The sequence below is a fragment of the Trachypithecus francoisi genome, unplaced genomic scaffold (genome assembly GCF_009764315.1).
Source record: "Trachypithecus francoisi isolate TF-2019V2 unplaced genomic scaffold, Tfra_2.0 Lachesis_group10, whole genome shotgun sequence".
NCBI lineage: Eukaryota > Metazoa > Chordata > Mammalia > Primates > Cercopithecidae > Trachypithecus > Trachypithecus francoisi.
Genome location: NW_022681455.1, coordinates 65,655,822 through 65,672,371, shown reverse-complemented (window position 1 = coordinate 65,672,371; position 16,550 = coordinate 65,655,822). Strand labels below are relative to the sequence as shown.

The following is a 16,550-nucleotide window of genomic DNA, read 5'->3' as shown; positions in this document are numbered from 1 at the left end:
TCCTATAAACCATAGTAAAGACCTCAGGACAATTAAAGATGACTTTGTAAACAAATATCAGTCTTTCTCCAGACTTGTACCTAAAATCTGGTAAACCACAACGTCATTTGAATTTTTTTTTTTTTTTAAGTTATAGCCATTATATGTTAAGAGGTTTTTAAAAAGCTGTATGGAATAAGACATTTTTATTTGGGAAAAAAAAAGTCTTCATTTTGTCAACTTAATAATTCACAATTTCATATAAAAATTAGAGAAATAACTAAGTTTCTATAATGACATGATACCCCCCAAATATGTCAAATATGATCTTAAATAAGAAATGTTTAAAATGTACTCAAATGTAATACTTTAATGAAGCATTAGTCAAATAATTTACTTTGTATGATTATTCAAGATCACATTTGTAATTGTTAGTGTCACTAAAAACAGTAATAGTTTTCTTGCTGTTGTTTTCTAGTTATAAAATTTTTCAGCACATGAATATATTATTAAAGAAGGTTCTAACATAAATCTTGTCTCAAAGTAGGCATCCCACTCCTGACAGTCTATTGTTTCTTCAATACTAAATACCAAATATGAGTTCATAATACCAGTGGACACACTCACAATATACAACATTTGATATGTCTTTGCCATCACCATCAGTATTACATACACAAAACAATCTGGAATCACATGTACTAAGTGTGAAGACTCTTTGAATTTGTGCCACTTCTATGGTGTAATACATGTTGAAGATATTTCTACTCCAGGCAGGCCTTCTGAGTCAGTATTAGTGAATAAAATGGGAGTCAAAGGAGAGTAATCTTGTATTTATTCCTCTGGTAACTTAAAAGACAACCTTTTAAAATAGGAAATGGAAAACACCAAGTAATATAAAATATAAGTTGAATTTTTAAAACCTAATTTTAAAAGCTAGAATTACATGCTATCATATAAAATGACACTCTGGAATAAAATGAGATATGAGTAGCACAACTATATGTAATGATTAACCTCAAGCTCTATGTCATTATATGGTAGTTTACTTGAAATGGTATTAAATAATTATTTATTAGTATTTTATATATCATTAATATCAAATATTGAAGACAAAATGTACTTTGCTTACATTTGATTAAATCAAAGGTCAATAGATTTTCACATTCCTTTCGTACAATGTAGCCTAGCCAAAGAGAGATTATTTAACTGGGGTAAAGAGTGGTACATGTATTTTGTAAGAATTACTTAACAAATGTATCAGCTACAATTGTGTCATCAGTAATTCCTTATCCTTACCTTTCTGACCTCAGAATACCTAAACAAAGAACACAAATTCACAATGTACATAATAGACTATGCACTTCTACTGACATAGCCTATGCTGCTCCCCTGTGAGACAAACTTTTTCTAGTTCAACTCTGTTAACATCATACTGCACTTTAAATGTAAGTATATTTGTCAGTGAACGTATTTCTTTTTCATTTTGCCAGTGAATTAACAACAATATACAATTTGTCTCCCATGATCTAAAATCACTCTTATTTGTCTTCATTTCCAAAACAAATGGCTATCTAGTGTAGCTTCTGTAAATCCCAGCATTATCTTAACCCACATCTCAGGATCATGATCAACAAAATCTTTGAAAATCATGCTTATTGTGCACACTAAAACTTTGTTTTTGTCACTTACTACCTTTCATATAAAAGTTGTCAAACTGAATTCACTTTCCACTGTCATCAGTACTCAATTTTATGATAGAAATTTAACCATTGAAGAAACAGATTTTCTAAATTTTATTAAAATAACAATAAAACAAACAAAAACCAGCTTCTTATGTTAATTGTTTATTAGCCAGGTTGTAACATCACATTTTTTGAGTGTACTGTAGCTTCTTATTCTAGGGGACACTAATTAGTTTTAAATGGTGTTAAATATCATCCCTGCAGTTGCAAGTGCTTCTCTGGGATTTTTTACTACAGAAAATAACTCCTGCAATTTAAAACCACTTTGTTTTCTTCAGTCACCGCTGATAGTGGAACAGTGACCTGCAGTAGTCTTTAAGGTTTTCACCCCTCTCTCACTGCCATTAGTCTGCTTTCATTTTCTAACGGGTCTTTTCCTCTCCTACCATCGCTCTTCCATAATTCCCATCCCTTAAATTGCAGCCAACAGAGAAATAGCATTAGGCTATTTAGGTTCTCCATTCCTCCACTCCCCCTTACAAAGCCTTGGCTACCCTTAAAGAAAATTCTCCAACAACGTGTCAATTTTATATTGGCCACAAAGACAACGTCTGTTGGTTGAGGAAAAGGAAAGAGGGACTGGAGCTTGGAGACTGGAGTTTGGCTGTCCCTTTCCACAGACTGGGATCTTTGTGGCGATCAGAAAACATTTCCTGCATAACAAATCAATACACTCTCTGGTTGCAGGATTGGGAAGCAAGAACTAATATGTATCAGCAGTGTCCTTAAAGGAATGGTACACAACATCCATTAACCTTCCAAAGAAGAAAAGTCATTTTCTCAAAATATGTCACGCTTTCTTGCATTATGACACATAATCACAACCTCAAATCCTCTGGTAGCTCCCCCACTGGGGATTGGGTGAAAACTATAAATCATTCCTGTACTTTCTTTTTCTTCCGCATTTCCGCTGCACTTCCTCCCCCTCCCTCCCCCCATCTAGCTCTGAGAGGTTCCCTCTCTTCTGTACATCAACCGGGGACCAGGAAGATAAAGTCAAAAATTCACTCTCAAGAGGCGGATGGGGTCCTAAAGGATCAGTATGTGTTTTCATTTCACCCCTCCACCCTGTCCTCAGGCGACTCCAGAGCCAGAAGACCTGGAGAGTTTGCGCTTCTAGTGACTTCCTTCTGACCCAGGAAAGAGCAAGCGTGCGAGATTTTTGCGCAAGCACCTCAAATAAGATTCCAGAACGGGGAGAAGGGGAGGTATACCCCTGCCTTCATGTGTCAGGAAGTCATTTGGTCCAAACAGGCAAGCTAATGAGTTTGCACCACCTTTTAGCCAAGATGCCCCAAAATCAAACCTGGAAATGGGTGGGGAGTGAGAGGAAAGGACTCTGTGGGCATAGGAGAGAGGAAGTAAAGTGGACGTTTTGCTGGGCTGGAGCAGAAGAGAGACGTCTATAAATCCATTTCACAGGTGGAGCGTGTGTGTGTCACCTCAAGGGGCTGCAGCCTGAATAATGGCACCCCTCTCCCTCCTCACCAATCTCTAGCGCCAAGCTGGCTCTAGGTTTCTGTATCTTTCTCCTGAAAATTCCACCCGCACTTCCAGCGCATGCTGGTGAGCTATCCAGCCCTCACTGCCCTATCTCTAAAACCCTGAATCCTAAAACTAGCTCAAGAGACCTTCAGTGAATAGCACAAATCAAATGAATCCAAAAGTGACAATAAAGGAGAAAAAAAATAGGCCTGTGTGTTGAAACAGCACGTTTTAACTCCATCTCCCAAAAGTGCTCCCCCGCTCACCTTCCCCTCTCCTTTGGCCACTTACCTTCTTTGGGTGGTCGCTTGGCCTCCCTGGTAAGATTGCAGACTTGGGTGGTTTGCAGCTCCTGGGTCAGGCAGCCCTCTGTCTGCTCATTCAGGGGTAACACCACGTTATTTAACAAAACCAGCGACTGGTCATCGATCCCCCATTCTCCCAAATGCTGAGGGCAGGTGCATTTTGTATACATGATCCCACATGATTCTGTTCTCCCATTTTCTGATTTTAAGCAGCTCTCCAACCAAGTGCATAATACATGGCAACCAAACTGGCTTGGGCTGACCTTGTTCAATACCAAAAACTCAAAAAAAGATTTCTGATCTTCTTCCCCTTTTTTCTGTAATCCTGGGAAATCAGTTGGAAATACTCGACGTATTTGAATAAAATTTTTATCATATTGTAGAAAAACGAAAGCATTCTTGGAATTGCAGAGTTGCATTATAGAATGATTCTTTCTTAAAAGATCCTTTATTTTTTCATGGGAAAAATGATCAAACTGATAAGCCAGGAGTGAAAAGTTAGAGCAGCTAAGGTCCTTTTTGGAAAATTTCAGGTAAATGCTATATTTGGTTGGATCTGGATTTTCCAGCGTCCAAGTGCAGTTTGTAAAGTTTTTGGGAAACATTTCACTTACAGAATACGATCCATAAATGACTCCCTTCACCAAAGTTGAACACCAGAAGTCTTGGGCAGCATTAAATCCAAACATAACCAGGAGATAGGTGGAAAATATATAAATCAGCAGGTTACGAACAGCCTTCATCCTATGTCATTTGGCCTGTAAAAATGGCAATGAAAGTAAAATGCAAGTAGGAGTCTACACGCATTGAGAAAATAAACTCCTTTCAATATTACAGCCAGCTGTTTTCAAGATTTCAGTAAAAAACCCTTTTTAAAAGAAAGACAGGTAATTTTTATTTTATAACACAGGAAAATTATCTGTTGCTGTGTGAACAGCGCCCTCATGTGGCCATTCACAGTGGTCAAATTCGCAACATTCCATTTAAAAATAACATTTAATAGATTATTAACAGGAATGCCCTAACTTATCTACCACGATATCCTCCACGTCCATTATCATTCTATCGAATGAAAAGGGAAAACATGGAGTTTTAAAACGTCATAATGTAAACGCTAATTGTCGAAACAGTATTAATCAGTCTATAGTCTATACAACCTCTCTCTCTCTGTCCTCTGCCAGCAGTAAACACCATCATACAAAATCTAATCTGATAATCTGGGAACAGGCTGTCATCACATTATTTCTCTTCTCTTAAATGTGAAAAGTAATGATGATAAATTATGGTCACAATTTTAAAAGCACAAATGATAATTTATTACAGATGGAACATCATCTCCCAAATGCCCCACTTGCCTTTGCAGGGGCCACCATGTGAACTGCTCAGAAATTCCTTTGCAAAAACAGGGGCATTCATGTGGATTAATTAATTTTTAAAACATCATTTGAGAAAGGGCATAGATGGATAAACACATAGGGGAGACTTGTTCAACATCACCACTGAGAACCAGGATTTAAGGCAGTCATTTCAATGTGACATGCCCTCTTGGGATACATAAAGTAGATCACTGTATTAGTATCTGTATCCAAAGGTGATGTCAGAAAAAAAAAAAAAAATCCAAAACCGTAGTAATTGAGCTGGTTTCAGTCTTTTAATTTTTGAAAAGTTATCAATTGTAATTTAAGGCTTACACATGGTAATAAAATACATTAGCATTTTTGTTCCTAGCAGATTCCAATTATTGAATTGCTCCCTTTCCAACAACAACTCCAAAGCTCCTCTTTTCTTTTTTTTTTTTTTTTTTAATTTCAACCCTGGCTTTGGATAATAAAGTAGTCCTTGATTATATTTACCTCTGTAAGTTGTTATCCAAAAATAACTTGAATATTTGTCAGCTTTAACCTTTAAGAAGTTATTTCTTAGAATAAATGACACTGCTTTTTGTTTGTTTGTTTGTTTGTTTAGCCTTTGAGCTGATAAAAGTGATGCCAAGTTAATTTTAAAAGTCTTTAGGCTGCAGTCTCTTCCACTGTTCTGTAAACAGAGACAGACATACAGACATATAGACAGTTAAGAGTTTTCATGCCTTTGCCTGGGTCTTCTCTGAACCAAAGGATAAAACCCTCTTCCTTCCCATTGCATAACACACACCAACGCATGCACACCAAATCCAGTGACCGAAGTCCCTGAAGATAGATCTGCATTTTCTAGATTATAATTCAAATTCTATGTCTTGATATAGGCAAACACAGCCCCAACTCTAAATCTCTATATAGCAGCAGTTTAAAATAACATCAGAACTGCTGGGACCATCAAAACAGTGTTCTCTGTTTCAAGCAAATAGCTCAATGAATAATGCATTTTCTTCGTGAGAAAATAAAGCCAATGAGCATTTAAAGGTTAAAAAAAATAAAAAAAAAAACAGAGAAAGTTGTAAGAAATTCTGGAAATAATTTCCTTTTTTCTTTTCTTTTCTTTTTTTTTTTCTTTTTTTTTTTTTTTTTTTGCTGTTGCACTTTGCAGGCAATGCAGGTCTGCGCAGTGTTCTTCAGGATAGAGTGTAGGCGTTGAGAGCCAATGTGACAATAAGTGTCTAAATTAGGAATTCCATCCATGAAAGGGGATTTCATTTTATAATCAGGAACTCAAAAAGAGGTCGTATGTCTTTTCCTAATGAAACTGGTACTTTTGCTTCCATTTATTTGACAGTGCATGTCTGCAATGCCGTGCTCATCAATGATCAGAAAGAGTGAGGAAATAGCACTTTAATGCCTGCTCAAGAGAGCACACTCAGTATAATGCTCTTTATTTTTCATCAGTCTGGAGTACAGAGTCTTGTTTTGTTCTAAATAATAAAAAATAAATCATTACCCTCATCTCCCTTTGGACTGCAGGGACCGTTCAAAAAGCTGTATTTCCCTCTTAAAGAAGAGGTGGGGGCAGGGGCAAAGGCTGGCCACGGAGGTGTCAAGGATGTTTTATTTATTTATTTATCTATCTATCTCTTGCTGAGAAGCAAACCAGCATTGAGTTTAGCTATTCTCACAACTGATTTTCTGGGTGACACTTTAGTTTAGTCGAACATAGACGGCGCCATCACTCCACAGATTTTTCCCCCCAATAGAAGACCCACTGCCTTCTCTTAACTTCCTTTTAACCTAAAATGTTCCCCCCATAAAATTACCCCAATCACACAAAACTGCCAGATTTTCTAGGTCTCTCTGCTTATTCCTTCTGACCCAGCACATCTCTTGAAAACCAGACTTCTCTAACTTTTCAACTGCGGCGTTTAAGTAAATGCAGACAGTCAGATTTGCTCACAGCCTCCCCATTCGCCAGCAACAGCCTTTCCTTTCATTTTCCTCCCTTCTCAAACATTAAGCCCAAAGCTCCACGGTGGCGACCCCCGGCAGATAAAAGGTGACCCCTGGACCCCCTTCCTTACCTTCCACTCCGAAAGCTCAGGGAGGCTCTTGCTCTAAGACACCAGCACAGGCACGCGTCCCAGCAACAGTGACGGAGAGACTCCCCTTCGGTCCCAATCACCGTTGCCCATTTTCCCCGGTTCAGCTTCCAAAATCAGGATTTATTTTAAAAAATGCATACATACGAAAAGCAAAAGGTGAGGGGTGGGAACGAAAGGGGGGTCGATGAGAGAGAGAGAAAAAAAAAGCCACCAGGAGCCCAGAACCTTGCGCCGTATCCAACTGAATCCAACCTCCAATCCGAGGGGGGCTAAAGGGAGCAGAAGCCCCCCCAAGGGAGACTCTAAGGAACCCCCCAAAATGTAAGTGGCTTAAGAGTGAAGATTTGTTTCATAAAAGCTACCCCCAACAAACCGATTAGCCAAGAAGCAAAGAAAGCGCTGAGACGAGAAGTGACCGGCGGCGGCGGCGGCTGCTATGGCAGATTTGTTGGGGCGGTGGGTTTATTACGGGAGTATTCGTGGTCGGATCGGAAGGCTCAAGCTTATGCTCTTTCCTCTTTCCGTTTTCCTCCCTCCTCCTCCTCCCCCCTGCAGGTACTGATGGACGGACGGCGACTAAGGAGAGGGGGGAAAAATCCTTGGCTGGTGATGTCGGAAAGCTGTTTGAATGCCCAGCGAGGAGGGAGGCGCGAGAGGGAGCGAGATAGTAAAGCTCTGTCTCGGGTGTGCGCGCCGGCGCGCGGTGCTCGCTCTCCCTTGGGCGCACGCGCTGGGGCTGCGCGTGTCCCGAGAGCGCGTCAGCGCAGCGGCCTCCCGCGTGCTCGTGTGCGCGCGCGTCCCGGGTGCCGCGCGCCCCTCTCCTGCACAGCTGCGGTGCGCCCAGCCGCCCGCCAGAAGCTCGGCTCGCGCGGCGCGGCCGCTGCGACTTCCTGGAGTTCTGCCTACCGGGTGCGCGGGCGGGTGTGTGAGAGAAGGCGAGGGGAGCCGCGGGGTGGGAGAGGAGGGAGTCCCGGCGGGAGGGCGGGGGAGAGGCTGGAGGGAGGGGGGCTTCACGGAGCTCCAGCCAGGGCCGCGGTGCGCCTGCACGTCACGGCTACTCAAACCCAAGCACGTCCCGAAAGCGGTATTTTCTGCGTCTGGGAGGTTTTTGCATCCTCAGTTCCCACCGCTGGGGCTGGCGGCGACCAACTGTAAGAGAAACTCACTGGGAGGCGAGGCAGTGGGGTGCAGAGGATGGGAAGGCGACTCTGAAGGGTGGGAAGTGAATGCTGGACTTGATCGTCTTTCTCTGTCTTTCAGCGCGGACCTGTCGCAGCCAGAGAGCTGTCATTTTAGCACCGGGATTCAGAATTGATCCAGTCCGCAGCGGAGGGGGCACATCCCAGCTCCCGAGCTGCTGAGTGTCTCTGGCTGGAACAATAGTAGTTTTTCTCTGCGAGGCTGCAATTAACATCTTATTTGTTCTGGCTCCATACAGGCTTTGTCAGGATCGCGGTGCGGCGACCGAGGTTGAGCTCTTGCATTGCTTTCTGCTTGGCAATGGAATCGTGGTTTCGGGGTCTAAACTTTTGTTTCGTTTTGTAGTCTTAATGCATCTGATTCTTTTTCAAGTTTCCCTAGTAACAGGTTTGGGGACGGGTGGGAAGAAACGAGAAAAGGGGTGAAGAGAAACAACCAGATTATATAGAAAGGGAAAAGGGATAAGTTTCCCCACCTTTTAATCTATCTATCTGCCTATCTATTATCTATCAGTCATTTTGCCTCCTGGACAGTTGGCTGACCAAGTGTCTGATAAACCAGCTTCAGATACAGGCTACAAAAGGTCATTCGCCTCCTGATTATGTCTCTACTTGTAAACGCAGTTGGTGGTTTGCAAAACAAGTGCTAAAATAGTGCAAGGATGTGGTGGGAGGAAACCATAATGGGCAATTCATATGAAGTGCTGGAATCTTCATAAGGGTGAGTTTCTCGAGCGGCAGGTGAAGTTGAATAAAGCAATTTTCCATCATTTGTTCCCCTCACTCTTGCATTTTTTTCCTCCGCTTGTTTCTCTCCCCTGGAGCGATTATGGATAGCCAAGAACACCATTTTAAAAGAGATTGATAGTGAAAACAGGAAGATGCTGATGGTCTTTTATCCACTGAAGTTGTTTGATATATTAAAATCGGTCCTTTACTTCTTAATACATATTAACAGAGTGACCCTCTTCAAGGCTTTCCCTTCTCAAACGAGTGCCTGGGATAAACACTCTGTAAGGGAAACAGTTAATAATTCCCCAACAGGCTTTAACTATTTTCCCAGTAACAGATCACCGGCAAGAGAGCAGCCTGGGTGGCATTTTGGTTTTGTGTCATTTTGGTTCTTTACAATATTTTTATTCATTTAAGGAAATGTTAAAAGGAAATAATTAGGATTTATATCCAGAACAAATTTTGAAACACCGTTTAAGCAAACACATTTTCTTTTAAAAACAAGGAACAGTGAGCAACACAAAGGAGAAAAACGTTTTATTTCAACTTCCCTAGAGATCATAATTATGATTTTTGCAAGGCAATTTGGTCATTTCTGTTACTTTATCCAGAGGAAAAGAAAACCATGACAGATGTGGAATAAAAATGGAGAAAAAAATGCTTTGGATGGTTTATACATAAAAAGAAAATAATAGGAGGTTCAGTTATACTTCTATTTCGCACCTAGTGATTTCTCATATTATCTTGTAACACTGTGATTTTGATGTTTCTTAGAAATTCTTAAAGTCGTGACACAGTGGCTTAAGAATAACAGCTGAAAGGGACAACTTAAAAGGCTCAATCCTAAATGGAAAGGATCACTTACTCCCAGGATCATTTATATTCAAGTAGAAGTCAGGGCAGGGTCAGAAAAGAAAGCCACCCTTAATAAAGCCCTTCACCCTTCACATTGTTTCTCATAACCTTCATAAATTGCAGGCTACTGAGCTGGCCTGATGATGATCCTGCTGAGATATATTTATAGCAGATGATTTGTGCATGATAACTATGCCAAGCAAGACACGGTCTCCATAACCCCAGGCTCGTCTGACTTCCTCAGGGGATTATAATCAAGAATCAGGAAAAGAGCCCTATATGGACAGTCTGGTCTCTGGACACTACAACAGCACAATCCAAAGGCAAAGCAAGGAGGAACCACTTTGTTTCATGTCTGCAAGATGCTCCATATAGAAAGCATTGCTGACATGTTGACCCAACAGCAAAAAGAGAGCAGCAGTTCACACACCCTCAGCTCTCTGTCCTTTCCTTTCTATTGATGTTGGTCCACTTTTATGATTTAATACATATTAAATTCACCATTTCAAATTATAATTATCTGCTTTCATTGGTCTTTTTCGCGAGTCCAAATGTATGTCTATATTTATGTTTATATATATAAACACATATTTATACATACCTATGTATATGTACGCACACATTTGCAAGTATGCATACACATACGTGTGTGTATATATGTATTTGATATGTATGTATTTCAGTTGATACACATATATTTGCTTGGGAAGTTTCACTATATTGCTTTGTATTTCTCTTTTATAAAGTAATGCATTTCATTCCAAAACTACCAGATTAATTGTATAATTGATTATTACATAAGTTTCCTTGACGATTTACAGAAGAACTATTGAGAGGTCAGTGTTAGCACATCAAAATATAGACTGGTATTGCATTTTAAATTGACCCAGGTATTTAAAGTTAAAGCCTTTGAAATTTATCTCTCCTATTATTAATGCATTTTATTAAGATTACTTTGGAATGATGAGGTTTCTAAGTTTGATTTATTTCTGTTTTTCATCTTTTTGTCTGTATGTGCTAAGTTTAGTCCCTCCACTTTGAGAATAACCCTATAATCCAGGATCATTGCTTAAAATTCAGTATCATTTGCACAATTCTCATACTCAAATAAGAATGTTTCTAGAATATGTTTACTCAATTTTAAAAAGTGTTTTCTCTTTCCTTCTTTCTCTCATAGTCTTTCTGATATTACCATATTACCACATTCTAAATTCTGTAACTTGTTATTTTCAGTAAGGCTTTAAGAAGTGTGGATAGGCTTGTAGGTTATTTCTTGTTAAATATGCCTTAATTTTTTAATATTTAGTATTATTATTTAGTTTTTAGTATTTAGTATTTGGTATCTCCTATATATATATATATATATACACACACACACATATATATACACTACACACACACACACACACACAAAGCTTTTGGAATGTTAATTAAATGATCAAAATATTATAAGATTACATTGTTATGAGTACTTACCCTTAAAAGTAGCATATTTACTATAAACTGAAACAACTTCTTCTTCTTCTCTATCTCCTCCTGATTATTATTATTTTTTGTTATTAAATAAGGAAGTCTCTCAGGAACCAAGCTGTATATCCTCTAGTCTCTATGAAAAAACAAATTGGTCATTTTCTACTTGGACATCCCAGAATAGAAAGTACATGGAAGTACTAAAAAATAAAGGGATAGACTTGGGGTTAAGGGAGATGTCATAGAACAGCTATCCTGGATTCAAGTGTAGTCCTATTCCATGCCAGGCAAAGTCAAGGTTAAGTTTAGTCCAAAAATCCCGGTTACATCAAGTTTCCATTTTTTATCATTATTTCCCTATACAACGATACAAGTTAAAAAAACTCGGTAAATACTTTTGGCCATCAATTTTCAAGGTTTCATTGGTGATATTAAGGAAATACTATAGGTAGGTAACACACAATGTCACATCTGTGTGCTGTAGAAGCATCTTGAAAAATATGGACTTTAAAAACTCAAAATATGTGTTTGCAGTTGAACATACATTCACCCGCAAAGTTGTCCTTTTTCAGCTAGTTATTTTTTCGTATAAACTTACTATACTTACACCATTATCTTTAATCTCTGAAATTTCAATTATACTAGAAATCAAGATTCTTCATTTTTACTCATGAACCTGACACTAAGTGTATACCTCATTAAGGACACGAAGCTATGAATTCTTTGGACGTATCTCACAGAAAAAAGCTTGGTTGAATAATGTATAAGGCTCTTCCTGACATATTCTAAATAACAGAAGGTGTCTCACAAGAAATGGAAGCAGTGAGAGAAAAATGCAATTAAATCCTAGACTAGAAAGAATCACAATTTTTCCACTCACAGGTTGGAAATGCCTGTCTATTCTATCATAATTTTGAAAACCTCCATAGTTTTACCAGCTTTGCCTTTCCCTGTTGCTATCATCTGCTGAGGTACAGACAGTCCTTTCCATTTTTGTTCCTCTCCCACTCTAATAATTTTTTTTTTCTTTGACAGAAGTCCCACTTTACCATTAATGATGACAATAACTAAAGCTGCCAGGAACAGCACATCTGCTGACCTTTATCAACACCAGGTATTGAAGTCTATGGACTACATATTATTTCTGAACATTTCTTCATGTTTAGTCCTGTTTCTACCAATTCTGATCCACTTATCTCCACCATTTCTTTTCCTGGCAGATTCTCTCATTTTGCCTTCTGGATCTCCATGCTCTTTTATACCAGCAAACAAGAGGAAGAATATTCTCTATCCACTTCCTTGACTGAAGCCTGCTCTTTTATGAAGACATGGCATCTCTTCCAACCATGTCAAACAGAAGCAATTTATGTGTATGCTTCCATATCCTGATTCAATGGGTCAGGGGCAGAATCAGTATCCTTACTCTCCCCTTTGGTTTCAAATATTTACTCCTCATTTCACTTTCATGCCCACCTCTCTGTAGAGATCAAGGCATCTGCCTTTGCAGCTTTACCTCTTCCTCCAGATTATATTTTCCATTCATGGAATCTTTTAGCTGCCGGCTCACAGTTTTCCTGTCCACCTGACTTCCATTCCTCTTCTCATGGCTTCCGCTCCCATGCAGATGTCTTATCCTGACACACTAGTTTCTCCATTCTATTTCTGTGTTTTTTGTTTCTTTGTTGTTTGTTTGTTGTTTGTTTTTTCCTACTAGTTCAACAACATTTCCCTATAGTCTATAACTAAAAAGTCTAACCGGTGATTAAACCACTCCCAATATTTAACATTTAATGATTCAGTGCTCTAATTACCACCTTCTACTTTTATAAACTCACCTCCTAAGTAACCACATGGAATCAAGTCTTTCACAAAATTAAGGTCTTTTTTTTTATTATTATTATTGATTCCCACCAATTTCTACTCTTATCTTCATTTTCCTCCTTATACCCTGTGGTAAGCAGCCTCTCACATGGACCCTAATGATCCCTACTTCCTGGTATGTGTGTCCTTGTATAATTGTCTCTCTCTTGAATGTGGGCTAGATTTAGAAATTTGCTTTTATCAAACAGAATATGGTAGTAGCAATGGGATTGTTAAGATATAAAATGAATGTGTTTTCCGTCTTGGGAGCTCCTTTACTCTTCCTTAGAGCATTTGTTTGCAATAAGCCAGGTGCTGTGTTATGATATAGTCCTAAATAGAGAAGTCCATGTGAGTTTGGCCTTCTGAGGCCTGTCAAAAGACACATGAGTGAGCTCAGAAGTAGAAGCTTCCTCATTCAAGTCCTGAGAGGACTGCAGTCCAGCCAACATCTTGGTTGCCCCTTCATGACAGGCTTGAGCCAGAATCAAGCCCCTAAGCTGCTTCTGGATTCCTGACCTACAAACACTATAGATCAGGAATGTTTGTGGCTTCCAACTGCTAAATTTGGGGATAATTTGTTATGCAAATGTAGGTAACTAACGTATACCCCATGGATTCTACGTCCATTGTTATGATAATTTACTTACAACAATCTTCAACTATTTACTACATTTTCCTGGCTGGATCACCATGTTTACTGTGATGGACAACTGCCCTTCCTGATCCAGGACCCATGCAGCAGAGCATTACTGAAGAAATTCACACCCTCAGGCAGTTAGATGTCCCTGTAAAGTTAGAGTCACCAGGTTCTTATGACCTCACCACACATACTGTTACTTATAAGCTCCCTCTCTTATTACACCTATGAATATTTTGTAACTTTTCTTTGATCATTAAAAAGCTTCTCCTCAACTCTTGAATGATAAGTGATAACCTTTTTTCATTCATTATTTATAAAACAGATGTGATTAGATGGAAAATACCTTACATTCATTAAACTGACTGTACCTTCCCCCATTTTCTCCTGTCTTCTTATCTCCAGGAAGATACTGCCCTTATCTAAGAAGTCATCCCCTCCACAGGTAACTTGGATCTTACTTCTACTGGCTCTCACACCAATAATCTCTCCCCCTCTCCTGGACCACTTCCATCAGCATACATATTTTATAGCAATACTACCCGTCTAAAAACTTCTGATCAACAACCTGTTTCTTAGATCCCCTTCATAACGAATCTTTTTTAAAAAAGCGATCACATTCACTTCACTTCCTCACTTCCTTCTCATTTCTCAACTCAATCCATTCTGGCTTCCACCCCCACAATTCCACTGAAAAAATTCTTGTCAAAAATCACTAAAGACCTTCATGTTGCCAAGTTAAAGGGATAAATGTTTTTCTCATCTTACTCCAACTTTCAGCAGCATTTTAAATGCAATGCCCTCCTTTTGGAAACGACTTCTATTTTGGTTTCTGTTTTATCATACTCTCCCAGATGTACTTTTATGTCACTGATCACTGTGAAGACACTGAGACACTTCTCAGTGTCTTTTGCTTGTTCTTCTTCCATGTTAACTTGAAATGCTGACTACTGTAGTGATAAGTGTTGGATGTACTTCCCTTATTTCTCTACCACCTCCCCTTTGGTGATCAAATCCAATCCCTAATATTGAATATCACCATAAGTATGTATATGTACATACATGCATACACACATATGAAGAGACACCCCGTGTATATTCCTTTAACAAGGATCTCTCCTCTGAGCTCTAGATTTTTAAATAATCAACTGCCGTGATTTATATCTCTACTAAATATGCCTCACAGTCATCTCAGATTTGGGATAATTAAAGGAAACTTCCTGATTACTCCAAAGAAATGTGCCCTTCCCTCAGTCTGTTTCAGGAAATGACATCCCTATCTACCTAGTTATTCAATTGGTAAACATGGGAATGATACCTGCTGCTCATTTTCTATCACTCTGCATCTAATCCCTTGACAAATGTTGCCTGTTCCACTTTGTGTAAGTTTCCTAGGGCTGCCGTAATAAAATTCCACAATATGGATGGTTGAAGCAACAGAAATTTATTTTTTTCACAGTTTTGGAGGCTAGATGTCTAAAATCAAAGTCCCTATTGGATTGGTTCCTCTGGGGCCCCTTTCTCTGGCTTGCATATGGCTGCGGTCTTGCTGCCTCTTCAAATGGGGTTCGGGGTGTGCAGAGATGGGCACAATTCAGCTCATGATATAACTTCAATACATAGATCTCAAGTCTAACCAGTTCTTTCTTTTTTCACTGTTATACTTTGTGTGTGTGTGTGTGTGTGTGAAGTATGTAGTTTTTGCTTAGTCTCTTCCACCTGACATTCAATATTCTTTGTTAATCTATCTCTAATAAGTTATACTTCAAAAAATGTATCCCTTTAAAATCAAATGGAAAAACATTTTAATTCCAGGTACTTCTCACATATCACAAATAATAAAATCCAAACTTTTAATCGCGACCAACAGTGCCCTACCTCATCTGATTCTTGCTCCTCTCTCTAACTTCATCTTGTGCCACACTTCTGCTTACATATAATGCCCAAGCTACATTCACCTTTTTCTACGTCACGAGGACACTACATTTTTATCTCCTTACAATCTTCCAATGTCAGGATCATTCTACCAGGAATAAACTTCCGTTTTTCTACTGCTAGGAGAAACTTTATAGGCCTGACCTGCCCACTTCTCATACCTCAGATTTCATCTTGAAAATTCCCTTTTCAAAGTTTTTGAAATTTTTTTTTAACCACCCAATCTATGGTGCTCTCTCCTTGTGTTCTCTTTCAAGGTACTTATCTTTTTTTTTTTTTTTTTTTCTGTACTCAGGTATATATTTTTTTCCTTTTTTAAAATTATACTTTAAGTTCTGGGATACAGGTGCAGAACATGCAGGTTTGTTACATAGATATACACGTGTGCATGTTCTCACTCATACGTGGGAGTTGAACAATGAGAACACATGGACACAGGGATGGTAACGTCACACACCGGGGCCTGTTTTATACTAGTTACCAATTTTTATTTAGTTGGTCTTCATCCTTTTGCTTTTTATTAGTGTGTTAGCTCCATCATTACAAACTCCTTCCTAAAGTAGTGCAAGACACATGGTGAACACTTCCTAGGTCTTTAGTGAATACATGGGTTGAACAACATGATGAATCTTATATGTGGGTATTAGTTGTGTTCATTGGAGAAATATCTATTCCAACAGCTCACATATTCCTGCATGATAACTCAGCTAGAGTTCTCTCTTCCCTGGACCAAATTCCTGATTTCCTGAGAAGTTTCCCAGGTGACATGGTCTCCAGACTTTTCATCCTTATGACTGTTTTCAGTTGAACTTACCTAGTCTGTCACAGTTCTTTGATGCCACAATTAAAATACTCTAGATTTCAGCTGCTCAGCATGGT

At 39.0% G+C, this 16,550-nt stretch overlaps 2 protein-coding genes across 7 annotated transcripts in view; one reads left to right on the top strand and one right to left on the bottom strand.

Annotated features, from left to right (window-relative positions):
* Nucleotides 1–7,685, bottom strand: part of ADGRB3 (adhesion G protein-coupled receptor B3) — a 771,030-nt gene extending 763,345 nt beyond the window's left edge. Inside the window, exons 1-3 of one of the 3 annotated variants that reach the window (XM_033217557.1) lie at nt 6,960–7,685; nt 5,368–5,548; nt 3,501–4,272 (exon numbers count right to left, since the gene is read on the bottom strand). In XM_033217557.1, the coding sequence (XP_033073448.1) occupies nt 3,501–4,257 (757 nt within the window). In that variant the 5' untranslated portion in view covers nt 4,258–4,272; nt 5,368–5,548; nt 6,960–7,685. The remainder of the gene's footprint in view (nt 1–3,500; nt 4,273–5,367; nt 5,549–6,959) is intronic. The other 2 variants (XM_033217559.1, XM_033217558.1) reach the window with 2 other exon arrangements.
* On the top strand, nt 7,609–15,998 carry LOC117087422. Of its 4 annotated transcripts, none has more exons than XM_033217560.1 (3): nt 7,609–7,889; nt 12,272–12,350; nt 12,457–15,998. In XM_033217560.1, exons 1-3 carry the CDS (start codon nt 7,609–7,611, stop codon nt 12,541–12,543), a joined length of 447 nt encoding a protein of 148 aa, XP_033073451.1. In that variant the 3' UTR covers nt 12,544–15,998. The 4 variants fall into 4 exon arrangements, 1 of the variants encoding a protein (XP_033073451.1); XR_004438809.1 differs by lacking the exon at nt 7,609–7,889 and adding an exon at nt 7,951–8,131; XR_004438808.1 differs by lacking the exon at nt 7,609–7,889 and adding an exon at nt 7,951–8,131 and having other exon boundaries at nt 9,890–12,350.
* The last annotated feature ends 552 nt before the right edge of the window (nt 15,999–16,550 follow it).

Excerpts from the sequence above, each read along its gene's own strand:
- LOC117087422 (XM_033217560.1), top strand. The coding sequence starts at position 7,609 with ATGCCCAGCGAGGAGGGAGGCGCGAGAGGGAGCGAGATAGTAAAGCTC. Across the intron at positions 7,890-12,271 it reads CCTGGAGTTCTGCCTACCGG|AAGTCCCACTTTACCATTAA; the intron begins GTGCGCGGGCGG and ends TTTCTTTGACAG. Across the intron at positions 12,351-12,456 it reads CTGACCTTTATCAACACCAG|ATTCTCTCATTTTGCCTTCT; the intron begins GTATTGAAGTCT and ends TTTTCCTGGCAG.